This window comes from Diceros bicornis, chromosome 4 (assembly GCF_020826845.1).
Source record: "Diceros bicornis minor isolate mBicDic1 chromosome 4, mDicBic1.mat.cur, whole genome shotgun sequence".
NCBI lineage: Eukaryota > Metazoa > Chordata > Mammalia > Perissodactyla > Rhinocerotidae > Diceros > Diceros bicornis.
In genome coordinates this window covers 98,168,252-98,183,385 of record NC_080743.1, presented here as the reverse complement: position 1 = coordinate 98,183,385, position 15,134 = coordinate 98,168,252, and the positions used below count along the sequence as shown (strand labels likewise).

The 15,134-nt window shown below is 54.7% G+C and overlaps 2 protein-coding genes across 3 annotated transcripts in view; both read right to left on the bottom strand.

The window, feature by feature from the left end:
* The window catches only part of CREG1 (cellular repressor of E1A stimulated genes 1), a 224,592-nt gene that overhangs the window by 113,115 nt on the left and 96,343 nt on the right, over positions 1-15,134 (bottom strand). The window lies entirely within an intron of this gene.
* The window catches only part of CD247 (CD247 molecule), a 77,123-nt gene continuing 66,663 nt past the window's right edge, over positions 4,675-15,134 (bottom strand). Inside the window, exons 2-8 of one of the 2 annotated variants that reach the window (XM_058540150.1) lie at positions 11,967-12,070; positions 10,631-10,687; positions 10,101-10,184; positions 9,116-9,151; positions 8,198-8,254; positions 7,159-7,200; positions 4,675-5,922 (exon numbers count right to left, since the gene is read on the bottom strand). In XM_058540150.1, coding sequence (XP_058396133.1) covers positions 5,857-5,922; positions 7,159-7,200; positions 8,198-8,254; positions 9,116-9,151; positions 10,101-10,184; positions 10,631-10,687; positions 11,967-12,070 — 446 coding nt within the window. In that variant the 3' untranslated portion in view covers positions 4,675-5,856. The remainder of the gene's footprint in view (positions 5,923-7,158; positions 7,201-8,197; positions 8,255-9,115; positions 9,152-10,100; positions 10,185-10,630; positions 10,688-11,966; positions 12,071-15,134) is intronic. The other variant, XM_058540151.1, reaches the window with a different exon arrangement.

Genomic DNA, 15,134 nt, shown 5'->3' with positions numbered 1-15,134 from the left:
GTTCAAGTCATAGCATGAAAATAACTGAACTGTCCTATTCTTAGTAGTTTGAAATAATAGTATTTTTGTATGTTTGGGATGTGTCTATGTATGTATTGACCTAACAGTTTTCACTGCCTAGGTGTTCATAATAAAAAAGAAAATGAAAACATTCTGAGTGTACATAAGATTCAGTAATAAACTTCCACCAGGTTCAATTTGGGTTGCATATTCGCTAATTAGTGTTCCCAGCTGGGATTTTGTTTCGTTTTAAAGAGACAGTCATCGTGTTTTTTCTAAAGATGTTTTCTTTCTCTCTGACTTTAAATATCTTAACTCCCCCACCTTTTTCTTTTCTTATTCTTTTTATAAAATATTTGATTCAGGGGTGTTTTTCCACTGTTGTCATGGGAGGGACACAAGGGGGAATTGGCCCCTTGGCCTCCCAAAACTTTTTGTTTTATGTACTTAACTTTAAAATGTGAGTTTGAGTTCTCTTTTGTGGAAACTTAAGATGTGGTGTAAATGATTCTTTCCAAATTGTCCAGCAGCTTTAATGAGGCAGTGACAATTCCTGAGTAGTTTATTGGGAGTCCTTGGACATTTCTCCGCAGGTCACTCTGCAGTCTCGGTGGCTGTTGTACAGCCTCACTGCCCCAGAGCGCCTGGTTAGGCATTTCCCCTCGGATAGGAATGTTTTTTAAGAATCAGCTGATAACTTGGAGGTCGGGATCTTGTTATCTGGGCCCTGGGATACACATGTTTTCTTGGTTTTGAAAACCCGAAACACAAGCAACTTTACATTTGGGGGGATTAGCTGGTCCCTCCCGAGCCCTGAGGAGGTGGTGGGGACTATGAGTGGTGCTGTCTCTTTAAAGTGCCCTTTATATGATTCCCCCCCCCCCCCCCCCCCCCCCCCGCCCAGGGGCTGCCTGCAGGGGGCTGCAGGCTTGGGAGAGGTTGTGTAGGTGACGGTGAATCAGAATGAAATGGTAGATTTGTGTAGATGCATTTGTCTGCTGTAATTTTTTATATATATTAAACTTACTGTAACTGTACAGTTCATTTCTGTTGTAAAACATCATTAAACCATTTTCCAAGTGTTTTCACATCGTTTGAGTTTCTTTGAAGTTGTGTTGGTACTCTCGATGCTTCACACACACGTTCCCACAAAGGCTGCTCACACAGCCTTCCAGTTGATTTTTTCCAGCAGGTGCTCTCGGGAGCCCCAGGAGCCCCGTGAGCACACTGGTCCTTGCCACCCCACCCGGACTCCCCCTCCCCAGACCCTCAGGGATTAGCGGGACCCTAAGTCGAGGAGCAGCGGTCTCCTTCAGACCAGAGGGCTCTGTGTGATCAAGCACAGGCCCTTGATTGATCCTGCGAGAGATCAAAGCTCCCGGCTCACTGTGGTTTTGACTACGGAACTGGTATTGAACTTGACTTTTCCAAATTCATTGTTTAAACTGCCGTGCCCCTCTAGCATGTCCTGCCCAACCTGCTCGCTCGTTCTCTGGGGCTCCACTGGAGGAAGCTGGTCCTGAACTTGGTCTCCTGCCCAAGGTGCACAACTTAGCTCCCTCCAGCTTATTATCCTACTCAGTATTTAGTGTCTTAATGCAATTAGTTGATTGCAGGAAAATCTTAATTTTGATCTTAATCTTGAATCTTAAAAAGAATTTCCCACAGAGAGAAAACTTGAGCTTGTTGCCGAGATTCGAGATTCGGGAGGCACTCCTAACTAGTGTGTGTGCGAGCTGAACGTGAGGCACAGGTGTGCTTGAGTTAGGAGACGGCGCTGTCCTCTCGCGGAGGCTGCTGTTCTTGTCAGAAGGCTCTGTAAAGGGGCCAAGTGGGAAAGCAAACGTCGGTCCTCTTCTCCCCTGCTCCTACATCAAAGAACTTCTCATTCTTTTCCATTCCACCCCTTCTTGTATTTATAGCTTGCATTTAAGTTTGCAAAGTTATTTCCTTAAAACAATTTCAGGTTTTTAACAGAAATCTTCTGTTTGGTAGAGACAGTTGGCACGCTCACGAGCATGACAAAGGCTTTAGAACGCAAAACCTATGTGTCACATCCCGAGAACTGAGGATAAAGTACTGATTAGATACTCTTACCCTGTAGTCCTTTTTCAAAAGGTTATGTTCTAACTCACTTCCAGTGACATCTACCAAGCTGAATTACCTATGAGAGTGTGTCAATAAAATATCTGCTCTTACTGCTGCCTTTCCTCTCTCCAGAGACTAGGGGTTGAAGTTATAGGACCCCTGTAGTTAGAACTTAGTCTTAAGTTCACAGAAATGTCCAGTGCCAGGCTACCAAAATGCATCATGAGTTATCCACGGACAGAACGAGGTCTACAGCCAAACAGCTGACCAGCTGACCACGCTTTGAATTCCCTTGGGAGTTGTCCTCTTAGCTTGAATTGGTCACCTGCCATTGGTTTTGTGTGTGTGTGTGTGTGTGAGTAAGATTAGCCCTGAACTAACATCCCTGCCAATCCTCCTTTATTTTGTATGCGGGGTGCCGCCGCAACATGGGTTGATGAGTGGTGCGTAGATCCGCACCTGGGATTCAAACCTGGGAACCCCGGGCCGCTGAAGCAGAGCATGTGAACTTGAACCACCACGCCACCAGGCGGCCCCCATCTGCCATTTTTGTACCTGCCAAACCTAGCTTCAGTGTTTGAATGTTGTTCTGTTTGTAAAAGAAGAGCCTTGAGTCATACTCCAAGAAGAAAAAAAATGGATCAGAAATAGCCACATCCTACCTCTGAGTCCAGCGACATCAAAGTGATGTCGTTTTAAAAAGTACTGAACGCTTCCATCTTAATTTACGCACCCACACACATAAAATGTCTTGGTTCCTCAATACAAGTAAAATGCCATATTTCCTTGGTTCTGAGACAGACATCTTCGTATTTTAACACTTAGGAAACACGGCTCCAACTTACAATGGATGTTTATGTTACTTGAAATTAAGTTGATGGTACATCTCATTATACAATCAGTAATTTCTTGGGATCGAGGGAATCCAGTTGTGCTTTGGAGAGGGCACTGCCAGGCCTCTCTCAATTGGTTCTGGGGCTTCGTTCTGTCCAGACATCCATTCAGCCCTCCCCCAACTTGCTCTCCCTGTGTGCTTATCTTGCGTGTGGTCCGGAAGGCCTCTTGCCTCGCCCACCCCAGGTCAGCTCCAGCACCCATAACTCACTGCCAGCTTTCCTCCTTGCCTCTGGAGTCAAATTCCTTACGGAATTGGGTCAAACGCGCTTATTTTCAAGCCAGTCATACGGATCACGCAGCCTATATATCTCAGCTGACCTCGAAATGAGGTGTGAGGTGTGAGGCTTATTCACTTGGACGAATAGATGAACCCAACTTCAGTTTTTAAAAAGCCCAGGCAGTAGAAGATAAAGAAGTCGCAGCCCAAAAGAGGCTGCCAATTGTCTTAATAAATTCAGTCCGTGGAATCAAGGCAGCTAAAGCAACATAGTGTCCTTTTCCCATTCCTTTGCTTCATGACCAGGTTACATAATTAGGGCTGCTAGCCTTCAGCATTCTGTCCTTCCTCAGAGGCCCATTCTCTCCGTGACACCTTCCACAGCTTCTCCCGTACCTTGCTGGGCTCTGTATGCTCCCCTTCCGTGGCAGCTACGCATCCCTGCTTCACTCTGTGTTCACCTGCCTGTCCCGTGCGTATCATGACACTGCAGCGTGATGCTAAGTTCCTTTCTATGATGTGGGTGAAATCCGATGACAAAATTTTAAGTCCCTAACTCTTATGGTACTTCTCTATCCTCCCTGGTACTTGCAAAGCACTTGCAAAGTGCTGGGCACAGAATAGGTAGGTGCTAGGTAAATATTTGTTGAATGGAATTGAATTCCCCTATGAGACCAGGTTACAAATCGAATGCCTTCTCTCTGTGAGTTGCCTGAGTTATATATATACATGCCCGGCAGAGATGCACATCACTCCTGCTGGAATCCCAAATGCTCAGGGGCTTTTAACAGCCATGGCATTGGACTTCTTTTTTGATTTCAAAGTCTTTACCCAATATTAATTGGTGGCTTGATGAGTTGGGTCCTTTAAACAGCCACTGCAGTTAGAGGAAATACTGCTGGGGACAGGCCCACCTTTTGTGAGGGAAACTGACCTAAAGGACCTCTGCCGTCCTCCATCGCTCCCTAAACCCTATTGTCTGAGGTTAGTGCTGTGGCACAGGTGGCTGTTGGTAACTCTCAGACATGCTCTGCCAACAGTGCTGCTGCTTCCTGATGCCCGAATGCTCGGCTAGCCTCTCTCCGGCTCGTTTTCCTGCACTCCACCAGCGAGGCACGTGCTGGGAGCCCTGTGCTCCGGGGCTCCTTTCCCATCACCCTCTCGGTTCCCGCAGGAGGCCTGGCCCGTGCCACCCAACACGCTACATCACACTGAGCGCTGCTCTCACGGCCCCGAGGCACAGCCATCGGCCTAGAATCCATGCTCATCTTGCGAAGTGTGTCACCGCCCCCACAGCAGCATCCTGGGCCACTGGATGCACCCGCTCTGACCCGCACATTCCAAGGAACCACGCTGTTCTCTCCTGAGAATCCGCAGTTTGGCCACACTGCAAGGGCAGCAGGCTGATGTCCCGATGACGAAAGTACCATCACAGGCTTGACTGCTGAAATAAGGCTTAGAGCAGAGCAGCATTTCACTGAAGCATTTATTATGCAAAAGAGTAAGGCTTTAACAAACCAGTATAAATTAAAACCAAGCAGAGCAGAGGGGGTATCCACCCATGGCCACGTGCCCTTTAATTACACAGCCATGTTCCATAAGTCAGCTGAGGTTCTTCCCGCTGTGCCACTTCCTTTGGGGTCTTTATAGGTCCAAGTGGTGCTGAGTCCTCCTTCGAGGACTTCACGATGATGGGTTTGTCTTTCACTCGGAGTGTGAAGGGAACACGTGCCTGGAAAGAACGTGGTCTTGCCCCGTCTCCCCTCCCCCTGTGCTCTGTTCATGCTCTGTCCTGACACTGACTGTGTCCTTTATACCAGTTTGTCACCACCCGCCTTCCCTGTGAGCATGTGCGCTCCAGGAGGGCAAGGACAGGCTGGTGCATCTTCCGGTCCCCACAGTGCCTGGCACACAGGTTCTATAATGGGGAACGTATGCTTGACTGAAGGCAGGCCCCCTCTGTCCCCCTGAGCCCCCAGAGCAGGCTCCCTGCTCCTATGCCTCATCCACTGCTTCCCTTCTTCAGCCACCTTGGGCTGCCACACACTTGCCTAGGCTCTCTTCCATCTTCCCCTCCGCCCAGACCTTTCACGGGGACCCACAACAGCCTCCTTAGTCCAATTAACAAGTTAGCTTGAAATGAGGGGGTAGGTTGACAGCAGAAGCCAAATTTACAGCAGGAGTAAAGCCACTCAAATACTAATAGAACAATACAGACTATTAGGACATGTGCTAACATTTGGGGTTTCTCTAGGGACTTTACAAAACACAGACTTAAATGGGCTGTGAGAAGGAAAGAGTGTGCCCGTCTCCCAGGTAAGAGCCCAGAGCCGCCGGGAGAGGGGCCTACCCACAGTCTCCAGCAAACCAAAAGCCCCGAGAACACGCTTGCTCACAACGGGCTCCTCAAGGACAGGGTGGGCATTACCTCGGGGGATGCACTCCTTCACAGTGTCCAGGGACGACATTCTGTGTGTGATGGTTTGGAATTGGACATGACCTAATGTTACAACTTGAAGCGTCCTATTTATAAAGAGGAATTCCTTGGTGGTGGAGAAGTATAAGTGAACTGGGTTGTAAATGCTTTATCCTGTGTCTTTAACAATCTAGGCGTCTGCAGCTCTGGCCTGGGAGTGGTGAGATCCCCTGTGCTGTTAGCGAGGGGGCAGGGTCTGCATGTGGAGGGCATCGTAGGTGTCCTTGGTGGCCGTGCTGAGCCCCTGGTGAAAGCAAATCAGAACAGACGAGCGGGTCAGGAGACTTATGTGGGCACAAGCCGACCTGGAGGCCAACAGACGTGTTCGCGGCATGGCCGGTGACTGCCCACCCAGCTTCCAAAGGCCCAGGAACAATCCCCTCATGCCACAGGTGGGGCCTTGGCCCAGAGGCTGCAGGAGATGGTTCTGTGCCCTGTTGGGAATGGCCTGGGAGCAATTCCTTCCCAGCTAAATCGTCACCTTCTTCCCAGCTTCCCACGTTGTGCCCTACAGTGCTTGGGCCTGGCCAACCTCCCATGGGACCAAAGAGCAAGGAGAGTCCCCCACCTAGAACACTGAGCCGGAATCAGGGGGAAGGGCCCGGGCCTGCTCCAGAGAATCTGCTGTTGCCGGTACCTGGGCCTCCAGGAGGCCAGGATTTGTCATGGAGACAGAGGGGCTCCTCGGCCTCAGCCCTGCTCCCTGAGCCTCCTGCCAGGCCATGCTATTCCAGTCACGTTCTCACCAGGGAACAGGCAGGAGGGGCCCAGTCTCACTGGAACCCCTCTCCCTGGTCCAGGAGACAGAGCAACAGCAGCCACACACGGTAAAATTCTGGGGGACCTTCTGACATCACCCTGCGCCCAGGCAGCAGAGCAGCCTGACACGCTGGAGTCAGTCGAGCGAGCTGTGAGCAGTCCACGGGAGCCAGAAGGAGCAAGTGAGAACCCGGGGGTTATATTTTAGAGAAGTAGGTTGGCTGTGCTTAGTTTGCATAATTATGTACACTGATCTGCACAAGCCAGGCACCTGACCACAATAACATTTTCTTTTTAAAGTTATTTTTCTTGATTTTTTTCCCTTCAATCTTCCCGCCCATCTTCTCATCTTATTAAGTCTGAGGATACAAGGCAGAGCAAGTCTTCTGCCAGGGCCCAGAGCAGGGCAGGAAGTCAGGAAACAGCTCGTGTGGCGTCCTCTGCCTACATCTGCCCTTTGGACACGACCGCACAGCCTCTGGGCAGCTGTGGCTCGTCTGCTGTGGCCAGTGCCCAGGGCTCCCATGGCCTCCTGGCTGGAGCCAAGTTATGTGCTTGGATGGCTGAATCCCAGCCCTGCCTCCCCAGGGACTGACTGGCAGAGGAGTCACCACGGGCTGAATGGGGCCCCGAGCCTGCCCGGACCTCGCCCCTGGTTAGAGGGCACGGCCCTGGGAAGGAGGGCCTGCAGCACAGACAAAGCAGCGCCATCAGCTCCTACCTGGTAAAGGTCATCGTGCCCCTTGCCTCTCCGCCGCTGGTTCTGTGGGAGGGAGACAAGAAAAGGGTTAGACAGTTCAACAGCCAGCAGTGGCCTTCGTGCTCAAGAGCCCTATTTGAGGGGCCTCCAGAGAGTAGGAGGTGACTGTTTCCCAGCCAGCAACCTGCCCCTGGGAGAGAAGGGTCCTCAGGCGACACTGGTCAGGTCTCGGCCTCTGCAGAGCAAGGTGAGGCCTGGCTCTGACGGGGCCTGAGTCTGCTCTGTCCCACTCGGATCTTCACAGACATCAGACTCCCAGGATCTGGGTCACACGGGAGCTGGCCACGCTGCCCACTGCTTGGAACAAACGGGCTTCCCTTGCAGCTCTCAAAACTCTTGGCTCATCACCGCTCCTCCTGGGAATGGCACTACAGAGTGGCTGCAAGCTCGGGCTGCAGAGTCCGTGGAAATCCTCACCCCTATTTACGAGCTACGTGACCTAGGTAAGTTATTCGACCTTCTGTGCTTGGCTGGGCACACACTTCTCATCGAGTTATTGTGGGAACTGTATGAGACCAACTACCTGGTAACACACTGACAAGGCTGGCCATGTGGACGTGCGACCTACACGGTCGCACAGGCCCCTGCTCAGAGGGGTTCAACGCTCTGCTCTCACCGTTTGGAAATTCTTAGTCCTTTACAAACAAGGGGCCTGGTGGACCTGAGCACGGAACACACGAGGGCACACAGTAAGCACTTGATGATTATTGTTTTTAACGGTGACAGATTTGACCTGCTTTTGCAAAGCATAGGCTGTCTCAGAATCTAGACTTGGTTTTTTAATCCTAAAAGAGCACCAGCCCTTGCTTAGTATCTTTGGTACTGTGCAGGAGGTGAGAGCTGGATTAACCTCTGCCTCTGGCGGCCACCCCCGGGGCTTCTGCTGGTGTTAGAGGAATGGATGGAACGGAGGCCCCAGCAGGCGCATCCGTGAGACTGCGCAGAACCTCTCCAGAGCGCTCCCCACCCATCCTGGGGAATTACAAAGAGCCCCACTCACCTCGCCTTTCACCCTAATCTCACTGTAGGCCTCCGCCATCTTGTCTTTCTGCAGCGACTGGAGAAGAAATGGGCATGAGACATTGGTTTTACCAACTAATGGCAGAAAACAGTGGGCTCCCTACAAGAGGAGGCCTGTCAATTCCCAAGTTGGTGGGGGGCTCCCACAGTCAAGGGTCCGGGCCTTATTGACACAACATCTTTGCCCACAACCGGCTCCAACGCCACCCTCCTCCTCCTCAGCCCTTTGGAATCTTCTCTGAGCTGCCAGCCCTTCGCACTGAGCTGAGAAGCTCAGGTTAGATTAAAAAAGACAAGATGTGGAGTTCTAGCCACAGGACACGAAGGTTGGCCAACGCGAGGGCTCACCTGGAGCCCCAGGATCATTGATTTGAGAAAGTTGTCTCTTTACACAGCCAACACCACAGGCTGTGGGTCTATGAACTGCAGGAGGGAAGGAGAGGCAGCTCTCCTTACAGCAGGTTACCACCTGCAAGGGGCTCCAGCGGGGCAGACCCAGACCAACCGTCTGAAAACAACAACCAGACGCTCACCCAGGGTGGTGAGGTTGACTTTTCAACAAGAGGCGACACTCAGGAGACTACTCCAGCCTCTACAAACAGGAGCCCCTCAGAGGGGCTTGCCCAGCCTGACCTCGCTGTCCCCCAATCCTCCCAACCAGGCTGATCCGGGAACTCCGGCAGCAGCCTCAGGGTCTGAGGGAGGGCAGGCAGGTGAAGGGGCTTCCTTCAAGCAGCCACTGCAGGCAGCAAGGCGCTGAGGCAGTATTTTTGTGCAGGGAAGTGAAAGTCAAGACAGGCAAAGGCCTTGGAGTACGGAGCAAAGCCTGTGTGGGGAGCCCTCCTCCAGCCCTTCCCTCCGACTTTCTAAGGGAAAACGCGCCACCTCCTCTACTCACATTGTACACGACTTCTTGAGGATTCTTCCTCCTCTGCTAGGAGAGACAAGGGGAACAAGTCAGAGGTGGAGAAACATAAATGCAGGCCAGGAGAGTTGCAACACCCTCCCCACTCCCCACATCCGCTGTGGCTCTGCCCCCAGCCTGGCCCCTCCCTGTGCGGCCACTCTGGGGCCCTCATGGCTCTAGCACGTCTCATACTTCCTAATGCACACTTGCACATCCCCCTGCACACAGGCTTCACCTCCCTGCAGGGCCCCCTCCCCACTCCTCTCCACCCCTCCCAGTCCAGACAAGAGGAGAGGAGAAGAGCTGAGGATTGGGGAGGGGGTGGAATGTCAAGGAAACCGATGGTCTCTCATACCTGCCCACTCATTCCAGCAACAGCACGCCCAGCACAGGGCTCAGAGAGCCGGGATGGGGCTGGATGGACAGATGTGACCAGAAACACCAAGGGCCACTGGGCAGCGTCAGGCAGTATTGCTTTAAAACCCGGGCAGCCCAGGCCTTTGGGCCCACTCTGGCCTCATCCAGCTGCTCCCTCCTCACAGACTGTGGCGTCTACAGCCAAGACGACAGAGACGCCCAGAGCCCGAAGCCTGACCATGCTTGGAGGGGTACCTGGGGCCCAGAATTCCTTGCCCAGTGGCCTTGGGCCTTCCCGTGTGGACCTCTTCACCGGGTCTGTCCTCCTGGGGGAGGACAGCGCCAACTGTGTGTACATCTCAGGGGCCAGTTTGGAGCAGTTTGAGGGGAGGTGGATGGAGCCTAGACACGAGGGCCAGGGTGCCACATTCACGCGTGTGGGGCCCCTTGTGATGCAGAGGGAGCCAAGGGGGAAGCAAGAGAAGGAGGGGCAGCCAATGGAGCCTCCATCTGTCCTCAGAGGTCAGGGACAAGTGTAGTGGCAGGGCGTGCTGGTGCTGAGGAGCCCTCTCTCTCTCTCTCACACACACACACTCACAGAGGCACGCAGAAGACTTACCTGTTTCCCTCCCATCTCAGGGTCTCGGGCCGCTCTCTTATCCAAAATGCCGTCGTACTCCTCTCTCCGTCCTAGATTGAGCTCCTACAGCAGGCAAGAAAGCGTGAGAGACAGGAAAGAGAAGGGCAGGAGGGCAGGGCCCACTGGACTGGGAGTCCCCTGGGTGGTGGCTCACTAAGGAAGGAGCAGGGACGGCACTGAGGGTGGTAACCGGTCCATAGGATACCACCAGCTCAGAGACCAGCTCAGAGAACGTGCAGGACCATGGACGGGAGCGGGGCGGGCGGTAATGATCGCCGAGAGTCCCATCTGCAGGCAGGGCCCCACCCGTCTTCTGCACCCACCCCAGGCCTGTGCACACTGCTGGGGGCTTGGGGGCTAGCTAGGAGCAGGCGCTTTCCACGCCTCAAGTGGTTAGAGGGGGTCCTCCCACAGCACCCCAAGGCAGGCACAGCGACCACCCCGTTTATGGGTCCGAACCCTGAGCCCTGCGAGGTTGCACGCCCCGCGGGCGGGACGGGCTGACTCACGTGGTAGAGCTGGCCCTGCGGCTCCTCGCGGGCGGCCGCGCCCGCTCGCCGGCCGAACTGGAAGAGAGGAAGAGAGAGGAGAGCGGTCACTGCCCACCGGGGCCAGCCCGGCCGCTCCTCCACGGCCGCCGGCGCGCCCTGGGCCCCTTCCCCCAGCTCCGCGGGCCTCTCCTCCGCGGGCGCGCGGCGCCGCTGCGCTCTCCCCGCAGGCGCCCCTGCGACAGCAGGGTGTTGTCCCGAGATGGGCAGGAAGCTAGGTATGAGCCGGGGCCGCTCTACCGGGTGCAGCGCCCTCCTTACCCGGCAGCGGCTCTTCCGACGTGCAGCACTCCCCCCACCCCTTCCACCGGGAGGAGAGGCCCAAGCCGCTTTACACCTTATTTGCATTGCGGTTTTGACCCCCACTGCGGGGGGTCACCGCCATCACAGTTCCGGAGATGCCTACGTAAAGGAAGAATCTCCCCCTCCCGACGTGCGGGTGGAGACAAGGCCCAGCTCGGCACAAGTCCCAAGACCCTCGCCCGCCCCCGGACCACACATTCCAAAGCCACCGACCGCCACAACTTTGGTGCAGTTGCTCGCTCGAGCCTGCCGCCCCTCCCCTTGGGGGTGTGCTTTCATTTTGCTAATAAATCCTCCTCTGTTAAAACTGCTGTGTGTCCCTCTCAAATTCTTTTGTGTCCATGGACCAGGAACCTGGGACCCCACCGCACGGAGCTGACGGGTTCCGGTGACAGTCCAGGCCCTTCCTGCCAGGATCTCGGAGGACAGCCCCAGGTGGACAGCGGCTGCACGAGGTCCCACCTCCTATCTTGACCTCTGCGGCAGGGTGCTTTTCGTGTGTCGCTGAGTCTCGCTAGCCTAGTGTACTGGGGACCTGCCCGAGGCACACAAGGCCTCCCTTTCTTCAGTTCCGGCCTCCTCCACAGAGACGACCTGCAAGGTCTTACAGATTCAGAGCGCTGGAAACCACCTGAGAGACCGTTGAGGGCAGCGTGGTTCCAACTTAAAAAAGGAAAATCAGTAAGACTGTTTTTCAAATAACATCTTTTGCCAAAGTCCAAAATCCAAAAGAGCAGTGGGTTGAGGCTCCTCACTAAGGTACGAAGCACCAGGCTCTCCCTCTCACAGGGTCCAGCTCCACCAGAACTCCCCCCAGCCCCTGGCTCCCCCAGTCCACCGGATGTGCACACTTGGCTGGTCACTGCTTTGCCCATGGACACCAAGCCCCAGGCACCCCCACGCTTGAGACTTCCAAGACCAAGACCAAGTCCCCTGGGAACATCTACCCAGTGGCGGAGCCCACCCCCTCCCCTCAGAGCCAAGTGGGACTCACCTTCATTTTGATGAACAGGGCAGTGACAATGACACCGTAGATGAAGAGGATCCCATCCAATAGGTAGCAGAGTTTGGGATCTAGCAGACCATAGCTCTGTGCCCCTGTGCCAAGAGATGAGACTGGTCAGCCAGGCCCAGGGTGACAGAACACATCCCCACCACCCCAGGGTGGCCCCATGACTAACTAGTCAAGGAAATCATGACAAGGGGAGCTGGCTCCAACCCCCATACCCTATTTGGCCACAACCTCCCTCCCACACCCCTGGACCAGCTCCTGGGTAAACCTAGCCCGCCCCGACAGGGGACGTGGCACCTGGTGGGGCCACAGAGCCCGGGAAGACAGGAGGGAGGCAGAAACTAGGTGGGAAGGTGAAGCTGTCCAATGCACACAGGACTGCTGCCTCAGGGCCGTGGGAGCCGAGCTGTGCATGAGCCCCCACATGAACCATTCACTCTGGAAGCCTCTGTAAGATGCCCATATCTGGATGAATGGCACCACCTGAATTAGGGTGTGTGGCTCCTTGAGGCCTCCCCACAGGGAGAAAACAGGACTCGGGAGGACTGGCAAGGGCGGGTTCAGAGACTTGATGGTGGAATGAGATCATTTCCATCTCTGACTTAATCGGGACGTGAGAATTTCGGTTAACTCTCCTTTCCTGACTCTCTGTATCCTCAGTGCCAGGCACTGAGCGGGGTCTCCTACCCAGGGCAGTGGGGTCTGGTCCTGGGGTTGGCGCCCCTGGGCCCGGAGGAGTCTCATGAGCAACAGACAGAGGTACCTTTGGTGATTCCTCCTCCCCAGGGGAAACTGGCTTCCCCCTGCCCAGCAATCCCAGCTCCACCGCCTCAGCCTCACCTGTCCCTCGCCCCTCCCCCAGCACAAGCTCACCACTCCCAGGACACACCTTGCTCTTCCAAACTATTTGCCTCTGTGCCTTTACATGCGCTGTTCCCTCTACGTATTCCCTCCCTTTCTCTCCCTGGAGCCCCGCCATCTGGTCAAATCTGATACATCCTACAGAATGCAGCTCAGAGGTCCCCTCTGTTTAGTCTATCCCACCCCAAATTTCCAAGGGATCCCTAATCCCCACTGCAATATTAACCTTTGTCAAACTAGTTAATGCATATTTGGTTGGCACCGACGCTGGAGTACAATGGGGTTGGGGCAGGGCGTACAGTAAATATTCTGGCTAAATAAAAGTTTGCATTTTTATTTGAAAGCTCACCGCTCCGTGAGTGAGGAGACACGGGTTTTAGTCTAGACTGTACTTCCTGCTAGGTATGCGCGCAGCAACTGCACCTGTGAAACGGCACGGAGTGGCCGTCTCACTCCAGCCTGCCTGGTTTACCGGAGCAGAGGATCCGGCGCGCCACGGGCTGTCTCTCCCAAAACCGGGGCGCCCTCTGGTGGCCGCCTGAGACCTGTGTCGGGGCCCAGGAAGTGGATAAGGTGCTCCTGAGCGCTCTTATCTTTTCTAGCTGTGTCATTTGAGGCAAGTTACCCGCTTTCAGCTGCCTCTCCTGTTAAACAGGGTGAAACTAGCATTTCTTCAGTGTTTACTCTGTGCTAATGTAATAACTTGTCAGATCCTGCCAACAGCACCACATGGAAACTGAGGTACAGAGAGCTTCGGGGGTCCCCAGAAGCACACACACAGCAAGTGAGAGGCACCCCAGGACTGCGCCGGGCAGCGCGTCCCCCTCCCCTCGCCCTCCTCCCCCCGGGCCGGGCCAGCCCGCCCGCCCTTCTGCAGAAGCAACGTTTGGCTTCCCCCCCAGGCCATGGGCGCGGGTGATTCAATGCTGTGCCGGAGTCCCCTCCCCCAACCCCTGAACCCCTCTGTCCGCCCGACGGCGAACTCCTCCTGGCCCTGGGCTGCTGGTCTCTGTAAGCTTCCGCGGTCTCTGCTCAGAAACCATCGACGACCCAGTCCCTCTGAACGAAGTCCAAACTCCTCGGCAGGCCGTGCCCTGGCCCTGCCACCAGCCCGGGCTCAGCGCCCCCACGCCCGCCTCCGCCCCCGCCCCTCCTGCCCCTGTGGTGGGGCGTAGCAGCCACTCTCCTGGAGCACGCGGGTGCTTTCCTACCTGCCTGCCTCCCCCTGAGCCGGTTCCTCTTCCAGGCCCGCCATTGCCAGCACCTCCCCCCCGCCCCCAACAGCTGCTGAAATGGGACTCGTGCCCGCCACCTTCGCCCCCAGTGAAAATTCAGCGTGCTGATGGCGGTGCAGGAGGCTGCGTCCCGCGAAGCACTCTGCAGACGTAACGTGTCGGGTCATGAGACTCCCGTCCATCCGGGCTGTAGGCGCTGGAGACCAACGGCGGCATCTTCATTTCTGCCTCCTCCTCCACCCCCAACATCAGAGCGCAGGGCAGACAATCGTTAGATACCGTGGACTTTTCGGGGAGGATGCCGGGCCCCAGCCCTGGGTTGGCCTGCCCTCTGGCCCTGAGGCAGCGCCGGAAGCCCCCCGCTAACCCAAGGTGGGGGTCTGAAGGCCGCTAGGAAGCAAGCCGGCCCTCAGCAAAGGCCGCCGAGGCTGGGTGATTTTTTCTTTTAGGCCTGGAGAGGAGGTGTCAGCTGCGATTTACGGAGGAGGTTGAGATTCAGAAAAAGGGCTGGGAGAAAATCGCTCAATTGCCTGGCTCATAAAATGAGAACAGAAAAATTACTGGACAGTAAATTTAGAACAAATAAGAAGAAATATTTCTTCGTGTTGTGCAGAGCCAGCGCAGTGGGGGAGGGGAATTGGCGGCTCCCCACAGATAAGTAATAGACAGTTTTCTTTCTTTCTTTCTAAAGAGCAGCATGATTTTATGACCAGTGACAAGTGTGCTGTGTGTGGTTTGGCGGAGGAGAGGATATTAACCACAACACACCTTCCTCTGCCCAGTCCAACTGTGCCTGTTCTGGGAATGATGGGCCTGAGGAAGGAAGGCAGTGATGGCCCAGAAAGTTCCACGAAGGGACCCAGGACCTAATTCAGTTATGTAATTGAATAAATATTTATTGGATATCTGCTCTGTGCCAGGGCATGTTGAAATAGAAAGAGCCCTGAGTTGGGTGTCAGGGGAGTTCTAGTCCTTCCCCTCCCATTAAGTAGCTGTGTGGTCTTGGGCGAGTTGCCTCACCTCTCTGGGCCTCAGTTCCTCCATGTATGAAATA